General features: G+C 39.8%; 3 protein-coding genes across 8 annotated transcripts in view; 1 reads left to right on the top strand and 2 right to left on the bottom strand.

Annotated features, from left to right (window-relative positions):
- Kst (spectrin beta chain, non-erythrocytic 5 kst) overlaps nt 1-8,775 on the bottom strand; it is a 60,522-nt gene extending 51,747 nt beyond the window's left edge. The window contains exon 1 of the mRNA XM_071790471.1: nt 8,348-8,775. The gene's annotated coding sequence lies outside the window, so the exon portion shown is untranslated. The remainder of the gene's footprint in view (nt 1-8,347) is intronic.
- Nucleotides 8,776-10,608: 1,833 nt separating this feature from the next.
- Nucleotides 10,609-13,397, top strand: LOC139820400 (U3 small nucleolar ribonucleoprotein protein MPP10). The gene is made up of 4 exons (XM_071790637.1): nt 10,609-10,953; nt 11,193-12,534; nt 12,782-12,890; nt 12,976-13,397. Exons 1-4 carry the CDS (start codon nt 10,880-10,882, stop codon nt 13,344-13,346), a joined length of 1,896 nt encoding a protein of 631 aa, XP_071646738.1. The 5' UTR covers nt 10,609-10,879; the 3' UTR covers nt 13,347-13,397.
- A 183-nt stretch (nt 13,398-13,580) lies between these two features.
- Tgo (Aryl hydrocarbon receptor nuclear translocator homolog tgo) overlaps nt 13,581-16,615 on the bottom strand; it is a 36,818-nt gene continuing 33,783 nt past the window's right edge. For all 6 annotated transcript variants that reach the window (XM_071790623.1, XM_071790600.1, XM_071790590.1 and 3 more), the window contains 3 exons: nt 16,091-16,269; nt 15,872-16,016; nt 13,581-15,421 (listed from right to left, as the gene is read on the bottom strand). In XM_071790623.1, the coding sequence (XP_071646724.1) occupies nt 15,207-15,421; nt 15,872-16,016; nt 16,091-16,269 (539 nt within the window). In that variant the 3' untranslated portion in view covers nt 13,581-15,206. The remainder of the gene's footprint in view (nt 15,422-15,871; nt 16,017-16,090; nt 16,270-16,615) is intronic.

The following is a 16,615-nucleotide window of genomic DNA, read 5'->3' on the forward strand; positions in this document are numbered from 1 at the left end:
TTCAAAATAAACGTACGTTATACCGACGATTTCGATTTATCGCCGATTATTCGTGCGCGTTACGTGACTGCCGAGATAATCGTCGACGATTCGGCAAAGTTATCGATGTCGACGGCGGAATATAATTCTCCACGCTTTCGCTATAAATTATAGATAATTGTATTGATAGAAATTACGGGAGTCGCTATTGCCGAAACGTGCAATATGATGATCAAAACATTCACTCAGAGAAATGGACAATTCGTTCAAAAATTAACAAATGGATAATCCGGTATTTTTAATCAAAATTATGATTAGAATAATGTCCAATCAATGATAGCCGGATATCATTGATAATTGATCGGCTTTTTAATTATTCCGATTGAAAGTGTCGGATTGTCCGTTTGTTAATTTTCGAACAATCATTTAGACCTGGATTTTTAGTGTTTTTATAAGGAATGATGACCTCCCGACTTTTTCACTGGAGGAATAGACTGATTTCAAATTCATCAAGAAATCATTAAAATGCATCGTTACCTAATATGTTCGTTCGTCTATGCATCGTGCCTCGTGCAACGATTCACCGTTCGCAGAAAATCATTCCCGCGATCCTGGCGTGAAGAATCCGAGCGATTTACCGCAGGTGATCGACGCGGACTTCTGCGCCGATCGATTTAAGTTTCCGCTCCGTCGACTTAATTCCCTCGGAACATCTCCGCCGCACGAAATGCATAAGGCTGCACGCGCCAATGCGCATTCCGCGGCCGAAACGGGGAGAGAAAGGGAGAGAGAAAGGGAGAGAATGAGAGATGCATCCGGACGGGACCGTTAGCTTTACGTGCATGCGAACAATTCCACGGGATGATACAGTTACGAGTATGCAACTTCTCTGCATCGTCGCGCGTGTTCGGTAATGATTTCTGGCTTCAGAGGACGGCTTCAATTTCACAGGGTCACGATACTTTGGGGCGTTCGATATCGAAGATGAATCACAATATCCGGGCGATGCATCAGTCGTGGAAGGGAGCTTTGGCGATATAATAAATTACATTAAAATCGATTTATAAATAATTTATGCGAAATATACGGACCGCACAAGTCACTCCATTTAACTGACGGATCGATGCAAAGACGATTCTTTTTTTATTAGCTATTACATGACGCGACTGTCCAATTTTCACAATTGTATATTTTCGTATATCGAATTGTAAGTTGCAGATTGAAATAAAGTCCACTTTATAAATTAATTGATTATAACGAATACAATTTTGGAATTTCTGGCTTGGTCTGCTAGAAGGTGAACTTTCAAACACTAATTATACTCGAAAAATAATAAAACCCTCGATATTTTTGTCGAGATAATATCGAATTGAAGGAATAAAACAGAAGCGAAACATTCTGTGCTATTTATAATGCTAACACGTTTTCGCTCATGCGAAGCTTTTATTAAACGTCATTTTCTTGGCCTATACGTAGTTTTATACTTCTGGTTTGCGCCTATCGCGATCGACGGCGACCGTTATCGTTAAGTTATTGCGCATCGATATAATATGTCTGAATTATGCATTAGCAAACCGAGCGATCCAGCCGCTCAACCGTGTCGCCGCATTTATTCGCTATTTTATTGCGGCGCGCGAAATACCGAGGTGTTTGTCACCGTTCATCGATCTGTCATCGACGTGGCATCGTTAATTATGCCTAGGATCTCACGTATCAACCACCTGTTCCCGCCTATTCTGGATCCGTCGCCCCGGCCGGCAAGGCGCCGATTCCCATCCCGCGTTTGCATTGAATGCGTTTTTCAGATGGCCCCATTTAGCGCTAAATATGCGGCGGGAATGTGGGTTATTCTCTCTCCTTCCGCAGTCGCACTGTTTTCTCTCACGTTATTCATCGCCGTAAAATTTATCTCCTTCCTCCCCTCGTTACATCTTTTAAGGTCATTTATCGCACCGGTGAGCATAGCTTTTATGACATACACTTCGTGTAAATCAAACGCAATAGAAATATGCTCGGGGTTGTTTTTTTTACTTTAAAATGTTGATATTTTATAACAAATATATTTCCACAAGTCTCTAACAGAGACATCATCTTGCGTTTAATTACTGAAAATAAAAAATTAAATTCGTTAAAGGATCTAAAGAGATGGCATTCTGACGATTGGTATCTTATTGTAATTACGAACGATTTCATATGATACTAATTATGATGGCGAGACGCCAGACGGGAACCACATGCGCTTTCATCGTCACGCCATGAGTTGGTAGCGTGCAAAAAATTCCGTTGCCGATGGAGCAGCGAGTTTTTGTGATCAAATGCCAAGGAACATATATTCTACCAATTCTGCTGTCTATGCGTACAGAGACCCATTCGTCGGATATCCATATATATCGATTGCGTAAAGAATGTGCCATTAAAAACAATGTTGACGATCGCAACATGTTGTCGAGTGCATAATAATTCTCGCTATTTATCCTCGTATCTCCTTTTCTCTTCTTCATTGCGTCCATATGTGACAGACAGTTTACAATGCAACGAATAACGATCCCCCGGCTTGATGTCACGGACGGATAGAAAGCCGACAAGAAAAATCTACATTCCTGCATGTGTGTCTCTGGCGATTTTACATTCACCATCGTGCCGGCGAACGGCTTCAACCTGCTCGTCGCGTGAGCCAAATAAAGCGTCGTGTCTCGCTACTTCATACCGTATTCCGTCGCCGTGCGCGAAGAGGGTCACGTCGAAAAAGGGTCTGTCGCTAATTAGCCTGATAGGGCGCTATCGTGGACAATCTGCCGGGATCTGTGGGGCATTATTCTTTCGGTTCCGATTTCGACCGGAAATTCATGTAACTGGTTCGTTAAACAGCTTGACGACATTATTATTTTGATTTTGAAGCCAATCTTTTTACCTTACCGTTTCATATTTGTTTATGCGAAAGTGAAATATTTCTTTTCGATGATGGATCGTTTCTCGCGAGTCGCGGCGCAGTAATAGGCACATTCAAAGAGTATCCTTGGAATTTTAATTTCGGAATAAATTAAACTCGACGATCATGCCTTGGAAAGAAATTCTGCATTGATGTTCGTATAATGTTACCGCAAATGACCTGTCTTTATGATAGAGTCTTTACTATCGCGGTCCATAAATGTAGCTGCAATTTATCTCTTTTCGTGTGGCGCAGAGCTGGTGCAAATGCGACTTACCGATACAAAACGGCACCGACAAGTCGGCGATAATTTGTCGTAAATTCACTTAATCCGCGAATGATAACGTATCAAGAAGCAAACACGTTACGTGAAACAGATTCTTTTCCTTTTCGACAACGCGTCTCGCGACCACGGCTTGCCACTTGGCTTGCCAAAGAGGTGAAAGCATTCGCGTGTATATAATTTATTATTAAATACCTGCCACATGTGAGCGCTCGTAAATTATATACGCCAAGTTTCTTAGTTCACGTGTTCTCGTTCGCGGTAGGAAGCCGTATTAATTAACGCGCATGGGAAATTAATTGGAAAGTAGTAACCGTTCTTAATTGTGCACCGTTGTACTTGAAACAATCAAAATCGATCGTCAGATCGTTAGATCGCGTCTTCGCGCTGCATAATACAATTAATTGTACGAGCACCGTCGAATTCATGGCTGCATAAAATTCCCAATGTCGAGCCTGAACGTTTTTCTTTGGATATCGCTTTCCAACGCGGAGGAATAAAATCCTCGAGGCCTCGAATGTGCAAGCAACACCTGGGTTGCCTAATCGCGCGCGAGAGCGATTGTGAAAATCGACGAGCCGCTTGAATTCCCGGCGATGCCTGGAAACCTCGCGCGGGTTTCGATGAGATCGATGGTCGTTTCGCGAGGTCGCGAGTTTATCGTGCCTCTTGGAATGTGCAGCACGTCTAATGGAACTACGGTCGCTTTCGAATCCCTCGGAATTCTGTGTCGCGCGCCGTCAGGTATCCCTTCGATCACGAGTCATGGTGAACGGTCGCGGACTATCCGGAATTATTCCATTATGTAATCATAGCTGTATGTCGATGAACTTGATCCGCACCGTTGATCAATTAATCGCGCCGTTGGTAGTGCCGTAATTAAACTGTTGTTTCAATCTTCCGTGTTTGCCGGCAACGAGTTATTGTCATTACTAAACTGGGAGTACCTATACGAGACGTAGATGCAAATATTATATACCATTCCTTATAACAGTTTCGTAACAAAATAGAGTGAGGCAGAATTTTAATTCCGCTCGAATTAAAATTCGAACGCGGAATTCTCGGTGATCGCGCGACACGTTGTTATATAATAACGATTTCAACATTGCAGGATGGAAAGAGTATAGGAACAGTAGTGATAACTCGATGGTTTGCAACGCGCGTTGAAAGTAGTCTCGATAGCTTGCTTGACCTTTCTGGCGTCTGGAATCTGACATAAGAAAACTAATACCGTTGATACCTGTCTCTCTCGGTATGTTTATCAACAATTTTACTTCTAGCTAAGCGTGCAAACTTACAGGAATGGCACTACACAGCCACTATCCTCGATATGCGCGGAATGTGAAAGTGAGCACGAGAAGAGAATATAATTCGGTTTAAAAAAAAAAGAGATCTAATTGTAGAGTACCTGAAAATCGTAACTGCAAATATTGAAATTTGCGTTTACATATGTACCAACCGGTACGTGTACATAAAACTTGGGACATAAACGTAATGGTCGTAAGCCATAAAATCAAACGTCTAATTTTATGGGCTTTATGGTTCAGCGACGTAAAATTCAATGACCGAAGTAATCCAAAGCGTAATTTGCAACTATAGAACGCACCCTGAGCTATTGCACGCGCGAAAGCGGTGCGTCGGAAAGCCGGTTGACTATTCGAACGCATTGCCGCAAAATTTCTCCTTGGAAACTATTCGAGACAGGCCGCGGTTCACGAAAGTTTTTTTTTCCCCTCGTGCGGGGACCCCGCGCCAATCGTCGATTGACGGAAGGCGGTGGTCGGGTCGATCGTGGGCCTTGAAGACCGCGTAACCCGAGTCGACCGCCGCCGTCTCGGGGCCCACGTATAGGTCTCAAGGATCCCTCCGGGTTCGACTCCGGATCCGGCGGGAGGGGGAGACGCGCGAGTACAGGCTCCTAGAGCGGTCCAGCAACTTCACAGAACACAGGCATGCGGTTACGCGCGCGCGCGTGAGCGTATGCACACACACGTGTTGTGCGTACTACTCCCCGGCTCGCGGTAGTACGCACGCTACCGCACGCACACAGCTTCTGCCTCTCACAGAGTTACAGCATCGCGCGCGCGCGCGGAAACGCCGCACCGCGTCGACTGGCGAAAAAAGATCCATTGAGAGAGAGTTACGGTATAATACCGTATTTTATTATAAAGCGCGGAGAAGCACCCCCCGGAGGGATCTGTTAGAACCGTCTAGCAACGTTTAAATGCAATATAACTACAAATCCCACCCGTGAACACGCGTGGTACTCACAGCTCTCGAGTCTCGACTTTCAACTCTCGTTTCTTAACTGTCGATCTCGATATTCTAACATCTAACTTATAGCTATCAGGTTTTAATATTCAACTTTCAACCCTCGTGACTCTTTATTCTCGCTCAAGTCTCGACCCTCGGTTTTTCTAAAATTTTAGCCTGCAAGTTTTAAAGTCTCGAATTTCAAGCCCACGTTCAAGCTCACGTTTCAAGTAGGTACAAGCCTGAAGTCGCGAGTCCGTCGTGACTTGAACTCTCAAATATTACGATACATTATCTCAATTTGTTTTCGAGTCACAGATATACATATATATACTCTATTACATCGCGTGACAGATTGCTCCTGTAAATTTGACTAACTAATCTTATCTCATCGCACACAAGCAGCAAGACAAATCGTTTTTTAACATTCCTCTGCAATCAAACTCAATATATCTGACAGTTCTCCTTGGCAAAAAATTCTTGCCAATACTACGCCCGATCTTTACTCGGAAGAGTCGAGAGGATACAATAGTTCATTAACTGTCTCTCTCTCTCCCCCTCCCTCTTCACTCCTCTCCTCTTTCTACGAACCTATGAATCACTTGTTACGCAGGTGCGCGGTTTCGTTACATGACGATGCCCTCTCTTTCTCCTCCTGGCGGAGTATCTGCGATTCGCGATTGCATCACTCATTGTTCCTCGTGGAACGTGCACCGGAGGTTGATACCGACGCGAATACCGTTTGTGGAAGGATCGAAGTACCGCTCTAATTTCACGTACACCTAAGCCGAGATCCGCACCCGTTATAATCGCCGCCGAGAGAACTCGTTCGAGGCGAGGAAAAGGAAAACTCGCGGACCGGTATACTTTTTTTCTAGATTCCACACCGTGTCCGGTTCGTCGCGCCTGTAAGAGATATCGTCTAGCCGAGGCGACAAGTATTCTTCCTTTTTCCAGAAATGTTCACCGGATATTTTATTCTTTATTTACCTGCGATCAATTTCCTCGATAATTGAAAAGATGATATCAATATCTACGAGCAGTTTAAAAGCATGTCATGTCTGTCTAATGTGACGTGTGGACTGAAAAAGAAATGTCAAACGTCCTGTAACTCAATATAATAAGTAACAAGGTAATTTTTTGTTTTTATCTCTAAGTCATAAGATAGCATTGCTCCCTGTTATAACTGCAATCTACAATTAATTTTAATGCGCGAAAAGAAGAGTATTTGCACAATTATGAATTATGAACTGAATAATTTCGAACTGCGAGTCACGCGGTACAATTTTTTTTTAGGCTAATGCAACGAAGGATTTATTAAAATATTTCTACAATACCGTCGTAATTTATATGTTCACGGTCCGTAACGACAGAATACGTTGCAAGTGGAGAAAAATTTGAACGTGACTAAATAAAAAGGAAACTCGTGTTCTTGCATACGCTCTTTAGAAATCAAATGAAATTTCGCAAGGTATCGGAAGGTTATTATGTCAAAGGCGATTTATATAGAATACGCTTCGAGGAAATTCTATGGCCGCAGGAAAGAAGTATAGTTCCAGTATACGTACTTGAGAAATTCTCGAATTGAATTCCAGAATATTTCGTGGATTATTGAAATGTTATGTTCTACGCGCTGATTCGAACGTGAAATAAGCGAGACGTCTATACCAAATCGATCAATTGGGCGCAGAAAATTGTTAAACGTCACGTTACGTGGCTGGTTCAGATCACGACGGATTGTCCTGATGATCATTCCGTTAACATCACCGCAACATTTGTCACGGAAAATCGCCGTGGATGATCATTTTATGCTTCAGCCAATTATACCGCTGAAAAATGTTTGCAAATGATTGTTGCTCGATTCGAGCAATGATTCTATATTTTTCGTTGTGTCAGATATTCATGCCAACAGTGATATGATCTTTTGAACAACAGATATATTTATAATTACATATTTTTGGATATACGACAATTTTATTCTCTTTTAAAAGATAATTGAATAATATAAAAAATACTTCAGATACTAAATAACGAATTATAATTAATTCAGTTTATAATCAATGTCTTCTTGTTTATATTTATTAAAATTTTGCAAGTAGGGATTATATATACATATGTATATATGTATATGTATACATGAAGGGGTAAAAACCACAGTGATGTAAGTCAAATTTTTAAAAATATTTTCTCGCGTGCATAGATGCAATCTGTGCAATATTATAAATTCCATCTATGCACACGAGAAAATATTTTAAAAAATTTGACCTACACCACTGTTGTTTTTACCCCTCCATATATATGTATAATTGAAAAGCAGTCACTATCGCAATACCAATATAGATCAGGAACAAAGTTTAAGTTTTCTATATGCAATAAACACGTCGCAATCAATTAATGGCTAATCGGCGATAACCCGCTATCACGAAGTGTCGCGACCTAAATACCCCTCATCAGTTGCTTTAGAAATTACCGAGCAATCCTTCGTCTTACAATTAATTATATTCGCTTTTCCTACAAGTCGCATGTGTTCCGGAGTAATAAACAGAATCACGTGACATTTCGTCAAACCGGTTTCCTAATTGGATTTCGATTAGATCCCGATCCCGCGGATCCATCATGATTTTTTTCGGCAGGTAGAAGCAAAGGTATATAGCGGCGGCTCGTACAGCTACCGGCTCTCGCGGTCGAAACTCGTTCCGGTCGCCCGTTCGCCGATTTCGCAATTTTGGATTCCACGGGCGCACTTCGTCCGCCTGGACGAGCGAGTTTAGCTTGACCTGGAGAACGATCGATCGGCCGGGGTATGAATACGCGAGCCGATAGCTGATAACCGGCCCGCGATCGTCGTCGGCGTGGTACAGTTCGTCGGCTAACACGCGGCTACACATGCGGTAAATACACACCTTCCTCCGTTGTATGCGCGTGTGCGAGTTATCCGAAAACCGGAGCGGGGCGACTCTCTTCGATCGGTATCGTGGAATCACCGTGGCACCGTGTGAGAATCACCAGAAAAATCCACCAGAAAAATAAACCAAATGCACACTCCGAAATTTCTCTCTCTCTCGTTATCGTATACACTCGCGCACAGTTCGCCGCGGAAGTTTTTCCTTTTTTTATTTGTTTTTCGAAATTCGAACTGTACCCTCCGAAGAGGCAGAACGCACACGGTCAGCGGCGCGTGCGTGCACGCCTCGCTTCTGCGTCCGTTGTGGAGAGTTCGCGTTCTCTCTTTCCGCGTGAACCGGCGTGAACCAAGCCGAGATCTGCGTCAATGCCTCAGCGCGGCCACGGACCTGCTCTCTTCGTTCGCTTCGAGCCGCTTCATGCGCCGCAGCCCGGCACAGCCCTTCCCTTTACTTCGCTCGCCCTCGACGTTCTTTCCCCCTCCGCCATGCCAGACGCGTTTCCCCACCCCGTCGAAAAAACGGGTTCCCCTACTCTGCCGCTCGACGAACAAGTTTCCCTCCTCTTCCTCTCTTCTCCGCGACGAACGAGTTTCCCCACTCCACGTGGCAAACACGTTTCATCGTATCTGCTTCTGATACGCTACAGGGTCCTTGGGCTTTTGTTTATCGCGCATTTTGGGCTAGTTTTCTTTCCACACATTTTTTTTCATTTTTGTATAAGATTTTAATTTGAAAGACATAAGTAGCACGCGTAATTGTAATTTAGCGTCCAAACTAATTATTGTCGTGATTATATACTTATATCAAATACAATATTTATATCTTGAATAAATGAAATTTACAATTAGGCAAACACATTTTTAAGAAAACAGTTTTAAATTTTTAAATTTTATCTCACTCTACTAACATATGAATCTACCAAAATCTTTATACATTTACATTTAGGCCTGCAATATTAAACTATAACAAAATATTGGTTTAGAAAAACATTTTGGAAACTACTTATATAGCAGATATTATTAAAAATAACATGGTAAAGAAAAAAAAATAGAATATTTTCAATAAAGAAAAAAGGGTACCAGAATTTATAAAAACGCTACTGAATCATAAAGTATGAAGAATGAAGATGGATTCGAATTGTATGATCTCTTTGAATATTAATATTATTAATAAATACATTTTTTTACAGTTTTATAGAGAATTTAGTCTGAGTTAAATATTTGGAGGTCTTTGGATGTGGATATCCAATTATTAAATACTTAGGCTGAGTTTCCACTGAGCGCGTCACGCGTCGCGTCGTCTGTCGTTAACCAATCTAAACATCCCGTCACAAATAATGTAATAAAATAAGATGTTTTGATTGGTTGCGATGAATGACGCGACGCGTGACGCACTCAGTGGAAACTCAGCCTTACAAGTGAAAAAAGAGATATTGCTCTCTTTTTTGTAACACACAATTTACAAATACTATCTTTTTAGAGTGAACTACCTGACGCGATTAAGCATATGTACACAATTGTCGGCGATATTTACGTTATTGGGTGCATCCAGAACCACGACCGCTTTGAGCCGCTAGTAGTAATTAAGTGTGATTGGTCGGATCCAAAGGTAAGAACCAATCACATTCAACTGCTACTTAGCGGCTCAGTGAACGGTCGTACTTCTGGATGCCTCTATTCTTGAGCATGCGCTTCGTACAGAAACAAGGAGATAGAAAATATCTCTTTCTCTTTCTCTATTCTCTCTACGTATAATACAGAAAGATAGAGAAAAGGCATCTCCATGTATATAAACTCTTTGTGGCTACGGTCCACAATAAAGGTGGAAGCACCTTAACACTAGAAATGCTTCGAAGCATTCTTCTCCTTTTTTTCAATGAAGAAAGAAGAAGACAAAAGAACGCTTTAAAGCATTAAATGGACCGCAGCCTGTGTCCAATAAGAAAGTATGTTTTAGGGACTTTAGCTAGAAATATTTCTTATCCCTAGAAAACAAGTATTCTTATTGGACATTGGACACTTTTAATTTGTTGTATTGTTTATAAAATTTATACTATGTATATTTACTATGTATTTTTTTTAGGAAATATTGTCAGACTAGAAATAAAAAAATAATTTAAATAAGCATATTAGGCATGATAAATATATGAATAAAATTTCATAGAAATATGTTATATATTGTCTTAAATGCACATATACACTTTTACAAAACATTAGGATATGTTATAAAACTAATATTGCATCCAGACGTTTCTTTTTAATATCGAATAAAGTAATCTTCCAATCATTCAAAAGCCCATTGGATCTACTTGGGGATCATAAGATTTATCAATGGTTGTGCATCTATCGAAAACATAGTTTAAGCAATTGTGGCATTCGAAATTACGTGCATACCTATTCTTCGTTTGTGCCTACAGTTCATGATTTGTCATGTTTTTATGGTTGGAACGCATGTATCTGGTCACATGGATTTGATTTTTCATCGTTTATGAAATATTATTTAATTAATTCGTCGTTAATATAATGGAAAATGGCCAACATCGAGATTCTTGCTAATATTTTATCTACTTTTGATGGTATTTGCTCGCCAGAACAAATAAAAAGGTTAGTAAAATATTACGAAATTCGATTTCATTTAATCGTTAACCTACGATGCTCCGAAATGAGAAAAATAATTTTTATTACCGTAAAAAAGAGGGAAAAGTAATAATAAGAAGTACAATGCTACAAAAATAAAATTTTATAACAATTTACACATTAAATACATAATGAAAGTTCGCACGTAAACATAAAAAATTGAGCGAAAATCTGTTTTGAGAGCATAATCTTTTTTTCAATTTCAGTGGAGAAAATAAAATCGATGTAAGCTTTTACAAAGCCGTTACAAAGAATGTTTATGATTTTGCCAAGGAGCTATCTTGTAAAGAGGAGAAATTTTATAGCAATACGAATGCATTGCCAGAATTAGTCACAGAAGGCTTCGATGAGGAGCAAATTTGGCAGCAATTGGAACTGCAAAACGAGGGCGAGATAGCACACTTCTTAGATAAAATCCCAACAATTTTATCTGAAAGTAAGAAATTGGTGGTTCCGGTGAGCTCTAAAAAGCCTGAATCTATACAGATCGAAAATGATAATTTAGATCAAGAGGATGAAGGCATGTCCGAGGAGAAAGACTCAGAGGACGAGGATGTAGAAACTAAAAGCAATTCAAAAAAGAGAAAACATAAAAAGTCCTCCATTGTAGATGACAAATTCTTCAAGTTACAAGATCTCGATGAATATTTAACTAAAGAAGAGAGAAAAGAGAAACAAGGAAAGGAAAATACTGAATCTGACGATGAATCAGTAGATTTATTTAACGATGATTCCGAGGAAGAAGATGGAGATAACGCTGAAAAGAAATACGTAAAGTATGCAGATTTCTTCGATACTCCCGAAAGTGAGAATGAACAGGCTTATGAAAGTAAAAATTCAGATCACAGTATTAATGATTCTGAAGAGGAAGAATTAGAGGATGAAGAGATGGATCTTGACGAAGAGGACGAAGAGGATCAAAGAGTCAGAAGAGTGAGATTTAATCTTACTAATGACTCAGATGAGACAGATAGCTTGGAGAATAAAGTGAATCATAATAAGAAGGATAAAGAAGAAAAGATGGAGGAAGACATAGCGCCGAAATCCACTTTGGAGTCTCGTCAAGAAAGGCTGCAAATGAGAATTAAAGAATTGGAAGAGGAAGCAGTCAGTGAGAAGCCATGGCAATTGAAGGGCGAAGTAAGTGGTCCAAATCGACCGCAGAATTCCTTGCTGGAGGAGTTTGTGATGGTTGATATAAATACAAGGCCAGCTCCTGTGATCACCGAGGAGACTACTATAAAGCTGGAAGATATAATCAAGCAGCGGATTAAGGATAAGGCTTGGGACGACGTCGAGAAGAAGTTCAAGCCAGTCGAGACACCGTTGGAATATAAGAAAAAATTGATACTAGATCAAGAAAAGAGCAAGGAAAGCTTATCGCAAATTTACGAAAAGGAATATCTGAGGCAAAAGCAAGCGTTAGATCCAGAGAACAATGAGAAGAAAGAGGAAATGCCACAATTGCATAATGAAATTCGACAAATGATGCGTTCTCTAGTCTCTAAATTAGACGCGTTATCTAATTATCATTACACTCCCAAGATGGTAAGATTTGTCATGATTTACGTTAAAAATTAATCAAACCTTGTATAAATGTGATAATTATAGTTAGTAATAAGTATTTACAATCGAAAGTAATCGTTCTGAGATAATTGTTTCTAAGTTTCCTTGAAACTTAGAGACTATCCTTGCAGTTGTATAAATAATTTTCTACTCTCATTACAAAATGTTTACATTTTGAGGTACTCCTAATGGTTCCTAACGTTTATAATATATGTGATTTTTATTTCAGGCTAAACCAGAAATTAAAATCATTAGCAATATACCTGCAGTTAACATGGAAGAGGTGGCACCTGTCGCGACCACTGATGCTACTCTATTAGCACCTGAGGAAATTAAAAGTATTTATCGTATTATATTTAATATGGCTATCGTTGGTTTACGATACAGCATTTTTTAAATTTTATTTATAATTTCTATTTTCAGCCAAACCACGCGGCAATCTTATCGGTAAATCAGAACGGACGAAAACCGATATGAAGCGCGAGAGAAGGCGAAAGAAGTCGAGGCAGGGTGCTAAACAGCAGGCAATAGAAAAGAAGGAGAAACTCAAAGCATTACAACCAGGAATCGCTAAAAAGTATAAGGATAAGAAAGAAAAGGCTGCATTGCTTAAAAAATTGACGAAGGATAAAAATGTTACAAAGTTAAATGAAACAACGCACAAAGTCGCGAAGTCCTCTACTGCATTTTTCACGCAATTGCAAGATCAAGTAAAGAGTAAAATAAAAATTAAAAAAGACAATTTGTCCAAGAAAAATACTAGCGCTGCTTCGGCTGTAAAGTTAAAATTGTAAATTATGTAGTTTACATTTTTAAATTTATTTAAATAAAATTAAAATGAAAAATTTTGTTATATTTTTCATCATGCGCTTTGAAGATTTCATGCTGTTTGTTTATTATATCTTGTTGCCTCTTTTTGTGCCATCATTGATTATAATCGCAAAGGAAAGTAACTAGCGAGAATTGACTTACAGCGATGTAAGTCCCTTACACTCTGCGTAATGTAAGATACATATGTACACTAAAGATATTTTTTTATACCTTTATTGCATGATATACGTATGCATTTCTAACACCCTTCGCTCTTTAAATCATATGAATCGCGATTTCTCGTGGAGCTATAATACGTGGGTGGATATTGTGCAAAGGAATATATAACAGTGGATAAGGGATTTGTGAAGTAATCTTTTCCTTTGATAGAGACGAATTCATACTTAACACTCGCATATAAATATTGACACCTGCACCAGGCCCAATATATTAATTATTGTCAAAAAGTGATGGTACTCTTCTCGTCACGATGTAGGATGATTAAAAAAAAATCATGCGTATATGTATAGTTCATATATGTATTAGTGAAAAATGTTCCCAATTCATCATGATATGCTGCAATTTCGTTTCAATGTGCTTGTCAAAATTTGCTAAAACACGTACAAACGCGCTAAGTCACACGTGGTTACTTATAAATGCAATTATTCGTATGTGTAACATTATCTATATTTTTTTCTTTAAGAATATCTAAAAACGGTGTCTTGCACAGAGAAGCAAAGGTGGATTACGCAATTTTTGTACATTGTCAATGTCTCGAACGATTTCTTATCGTGTCTTGGTTTATGATTGCACTGTTTATAATTACAAAGATCTAAATTAAAATAATTAAGCTAACCTTACAAATCTAACGATAAGCTGGTATTAAAATTACCGTGATTTGTGTATAGATTTCTGATTGAGAAGTTTTTTAAAAATACTTTTTCTTATTGTTTAGAGTACACTTCTGTTATTTTCATTTTTCTTTTTCTCCGTTAAGTATTTATCGAATCGCATGATATCTTAAAATTCTCATGAAAATTAAAATTATGTCACTTGATTTGTATAATAAGCACAGATGCTTAAATATGTTTAGAATACCTGTAATAAGGCCATGAATATTCATCTATAGGCCATTCACTAATCAATCAACTTTATAAATAGCTTTCACCACCATGAGTAGATTTGATAAATCTACTCATTGGAATTAATTTTTAAAATTTAAAATTTAATTCCAGACTAATACAACTGTATAAATCATTGAAAGCATTTATCAGTTACTAGTATCTTCGTCGGTTGCGCATTTCATTTCAAATGTAAAATTTATAAATGTAAAATTTTATTTAATATTTAATAGCTTTATGCCAAATGTAGATAGCCCATCTGTGCGCATTATAATTCATTTCGAGCACTAGTCAATAATCGTCATGAAGATACAGTCGCCTTTTAATAGTATTTTCGCAGCGAAACCATGCTCATCAATTTAGATAATTATCTTAAACAACCAGAGCACATAACGCGACGATCATACCCGGTAGCTTCTGATATCCATGACAATGAATCAAAAACCTCTCATTATAATACGTATGTATAATATGTAAATAATCCGGTAGACTAGGCTGTCCTAATCCCAGTGCGATCGTTTTTTGCGTAAAGTCTATATATGCAGTGCTAAATTGTTAAATCGCGTTTCTCTTTTCTCCGTGAACAATCCGCCGGATGTTGACGTGGTACGGATGCCCAAGATCAAATCCCCGAAGTGATACTGAACAGCCGGGGAAAGCCCCGGAGAGAGAATTCCTCTAAAGTAGAAGCTGCTTCTCAGAGGCATACCGCCTTTCTCGTTGCTACTCGAAATTAGTGTTGAACATGTTCAGTTCCTCGAAGCCGGACGAGCCGCCTTGATCTTGCAGCATCTGCAGCATGTCGGACAGCTCTTGCGGTTGTGTGCCGGGCCCGGCCTGTCCAGGATGTGGTGGTTGAGCTTGTGCGGGCACCTGAGGGCCGGTCTGTCCATCCGGTTGCTGCGTTTGATGTTGTTGACTTTGCCAACCCCACATACCTAACGGCAAACGTACATTTAATTTTCGAATTCGAAGTATAGGCTTCAATGGAAATATACGAATATAGAAAACGGGCTAACTAAAAATCAAGCGCGGTAAATGATGCGCGAAAGTTTTATTATCAATTATTAATTAATAAAACTTTCGCGCATCATTTATCGCGTTTGGTTCTTAGCCCGTTTTCTATATTCGCACATTTAATTATTTGCAATTTCGCATGATATCTGGAATACATAGTGTGGTGACCATGTGTGCCCTTACCTACATGGCACCACACTAAACAACCGCGCGCAGGTGAAAACGCACTTTCTCGCGAGCGATTGTTTAGTGTGACTCGCAGAGAGTTGCATGGTATTTTTGGGGACTCATACAACACGCATTCCATCTACACATCTCACCATCATCCACGACTACGCTATCCCCAAACATAGCAACATCAAACGACTAACCAGGATTATTAGGCACTGTTGTGACTGCATGATATTGCTGTGTAGCCGGAGTTCTAGCGCCGCTACTGAGTTGAGTGTACGTCGGCCCGCTCGGTGACCTTGATGGACTTAATTGACTGTATTGGTAGCCCTCTGTCACAGGTTGCTGTTGGAAAATGTAATAGAAGTTTTAGATATTTGTAACTTTTCAAATCTACTGAAAAACGAAGAATCAAGTACCTGTCTTCCAATCGCCCATGTTTGCGGAGTTGGAGATGTATTAGCCGGCTTTTGAATCCTACTTAAGACTGATGAGGACGCGCTTTGTTGTCCAGGTGACCCATAAGCTATCGGCGACTGTGTCGTCTCGTAACTCTGATATACGTTCTGTGTACTGGACGGCCTTGGTTGTTGCGGACCTGCAAATGACATGCATTCAACTATTTAACTGTGCAATAAAAATAATGAGAGCAAGCGTGGCTTAGCAGACAGCGCACTGGTCTGCTAAACCAAAGATCTCAGGTTCGAATCCAGTCCTGGTAGAATCAAAATAAATTGTATCGCTTGTCTCTCCTCCTCGACGGAATGGCAGCCCGTCAGGAGTATCCCTTGCCTCGAAACCCCCTCTACCTTGCCGTTCGGATTCGGCGTTAAACTGTAGGTTCCATGTGCTTGTGTACAACCTGCGCACCACAAGCACATGACTTTGGGGGAGGCCTAGGTCCGACTCGGACTGTTGCGCCATTAAAAAAATAAAAATAAAAA

Source organism: Temnothorax longispinosus, chromosome 1 (genome assembly GCF_030848805.1).
Source record: "Temnothorax longispinosus isolate EJ_2023e chromosome 1, Tlon_JGU_v1, whole genome shotgun sequence".
NCBI classification, from domain to species: Eukaryota; Metazoa; Arthropoda; class Insecta; order Hymenoptera; family Formicidae; genus Temnothorax; species Temnothorax longispinosus.

Excerpts from the sequence above, each read along its gene's own strand:
- LOC139820400 (XM_071790637.1), top strand. The coding sequence starts at position 10,880 with ATGGCCAACATCGAGATTCTTGCTAATATTTTATCTACTTTTGATGGT. Across the intron at positions 12,535-12,781 it reads ATCATTACACTCCCAAGATG|GCTAAACCAGAAATTAAAAT; the intron begins GTAAGATTTGTC and ends TTTTTATTTCAG. Across the intron at positions 12,891-12,975 it reads AGCACCTGAGGAAATTAAAA|CCAAACCACGCGGCAATCTT; the intron begins GTATTTATCGTA and ends TTCTATTTTCAG.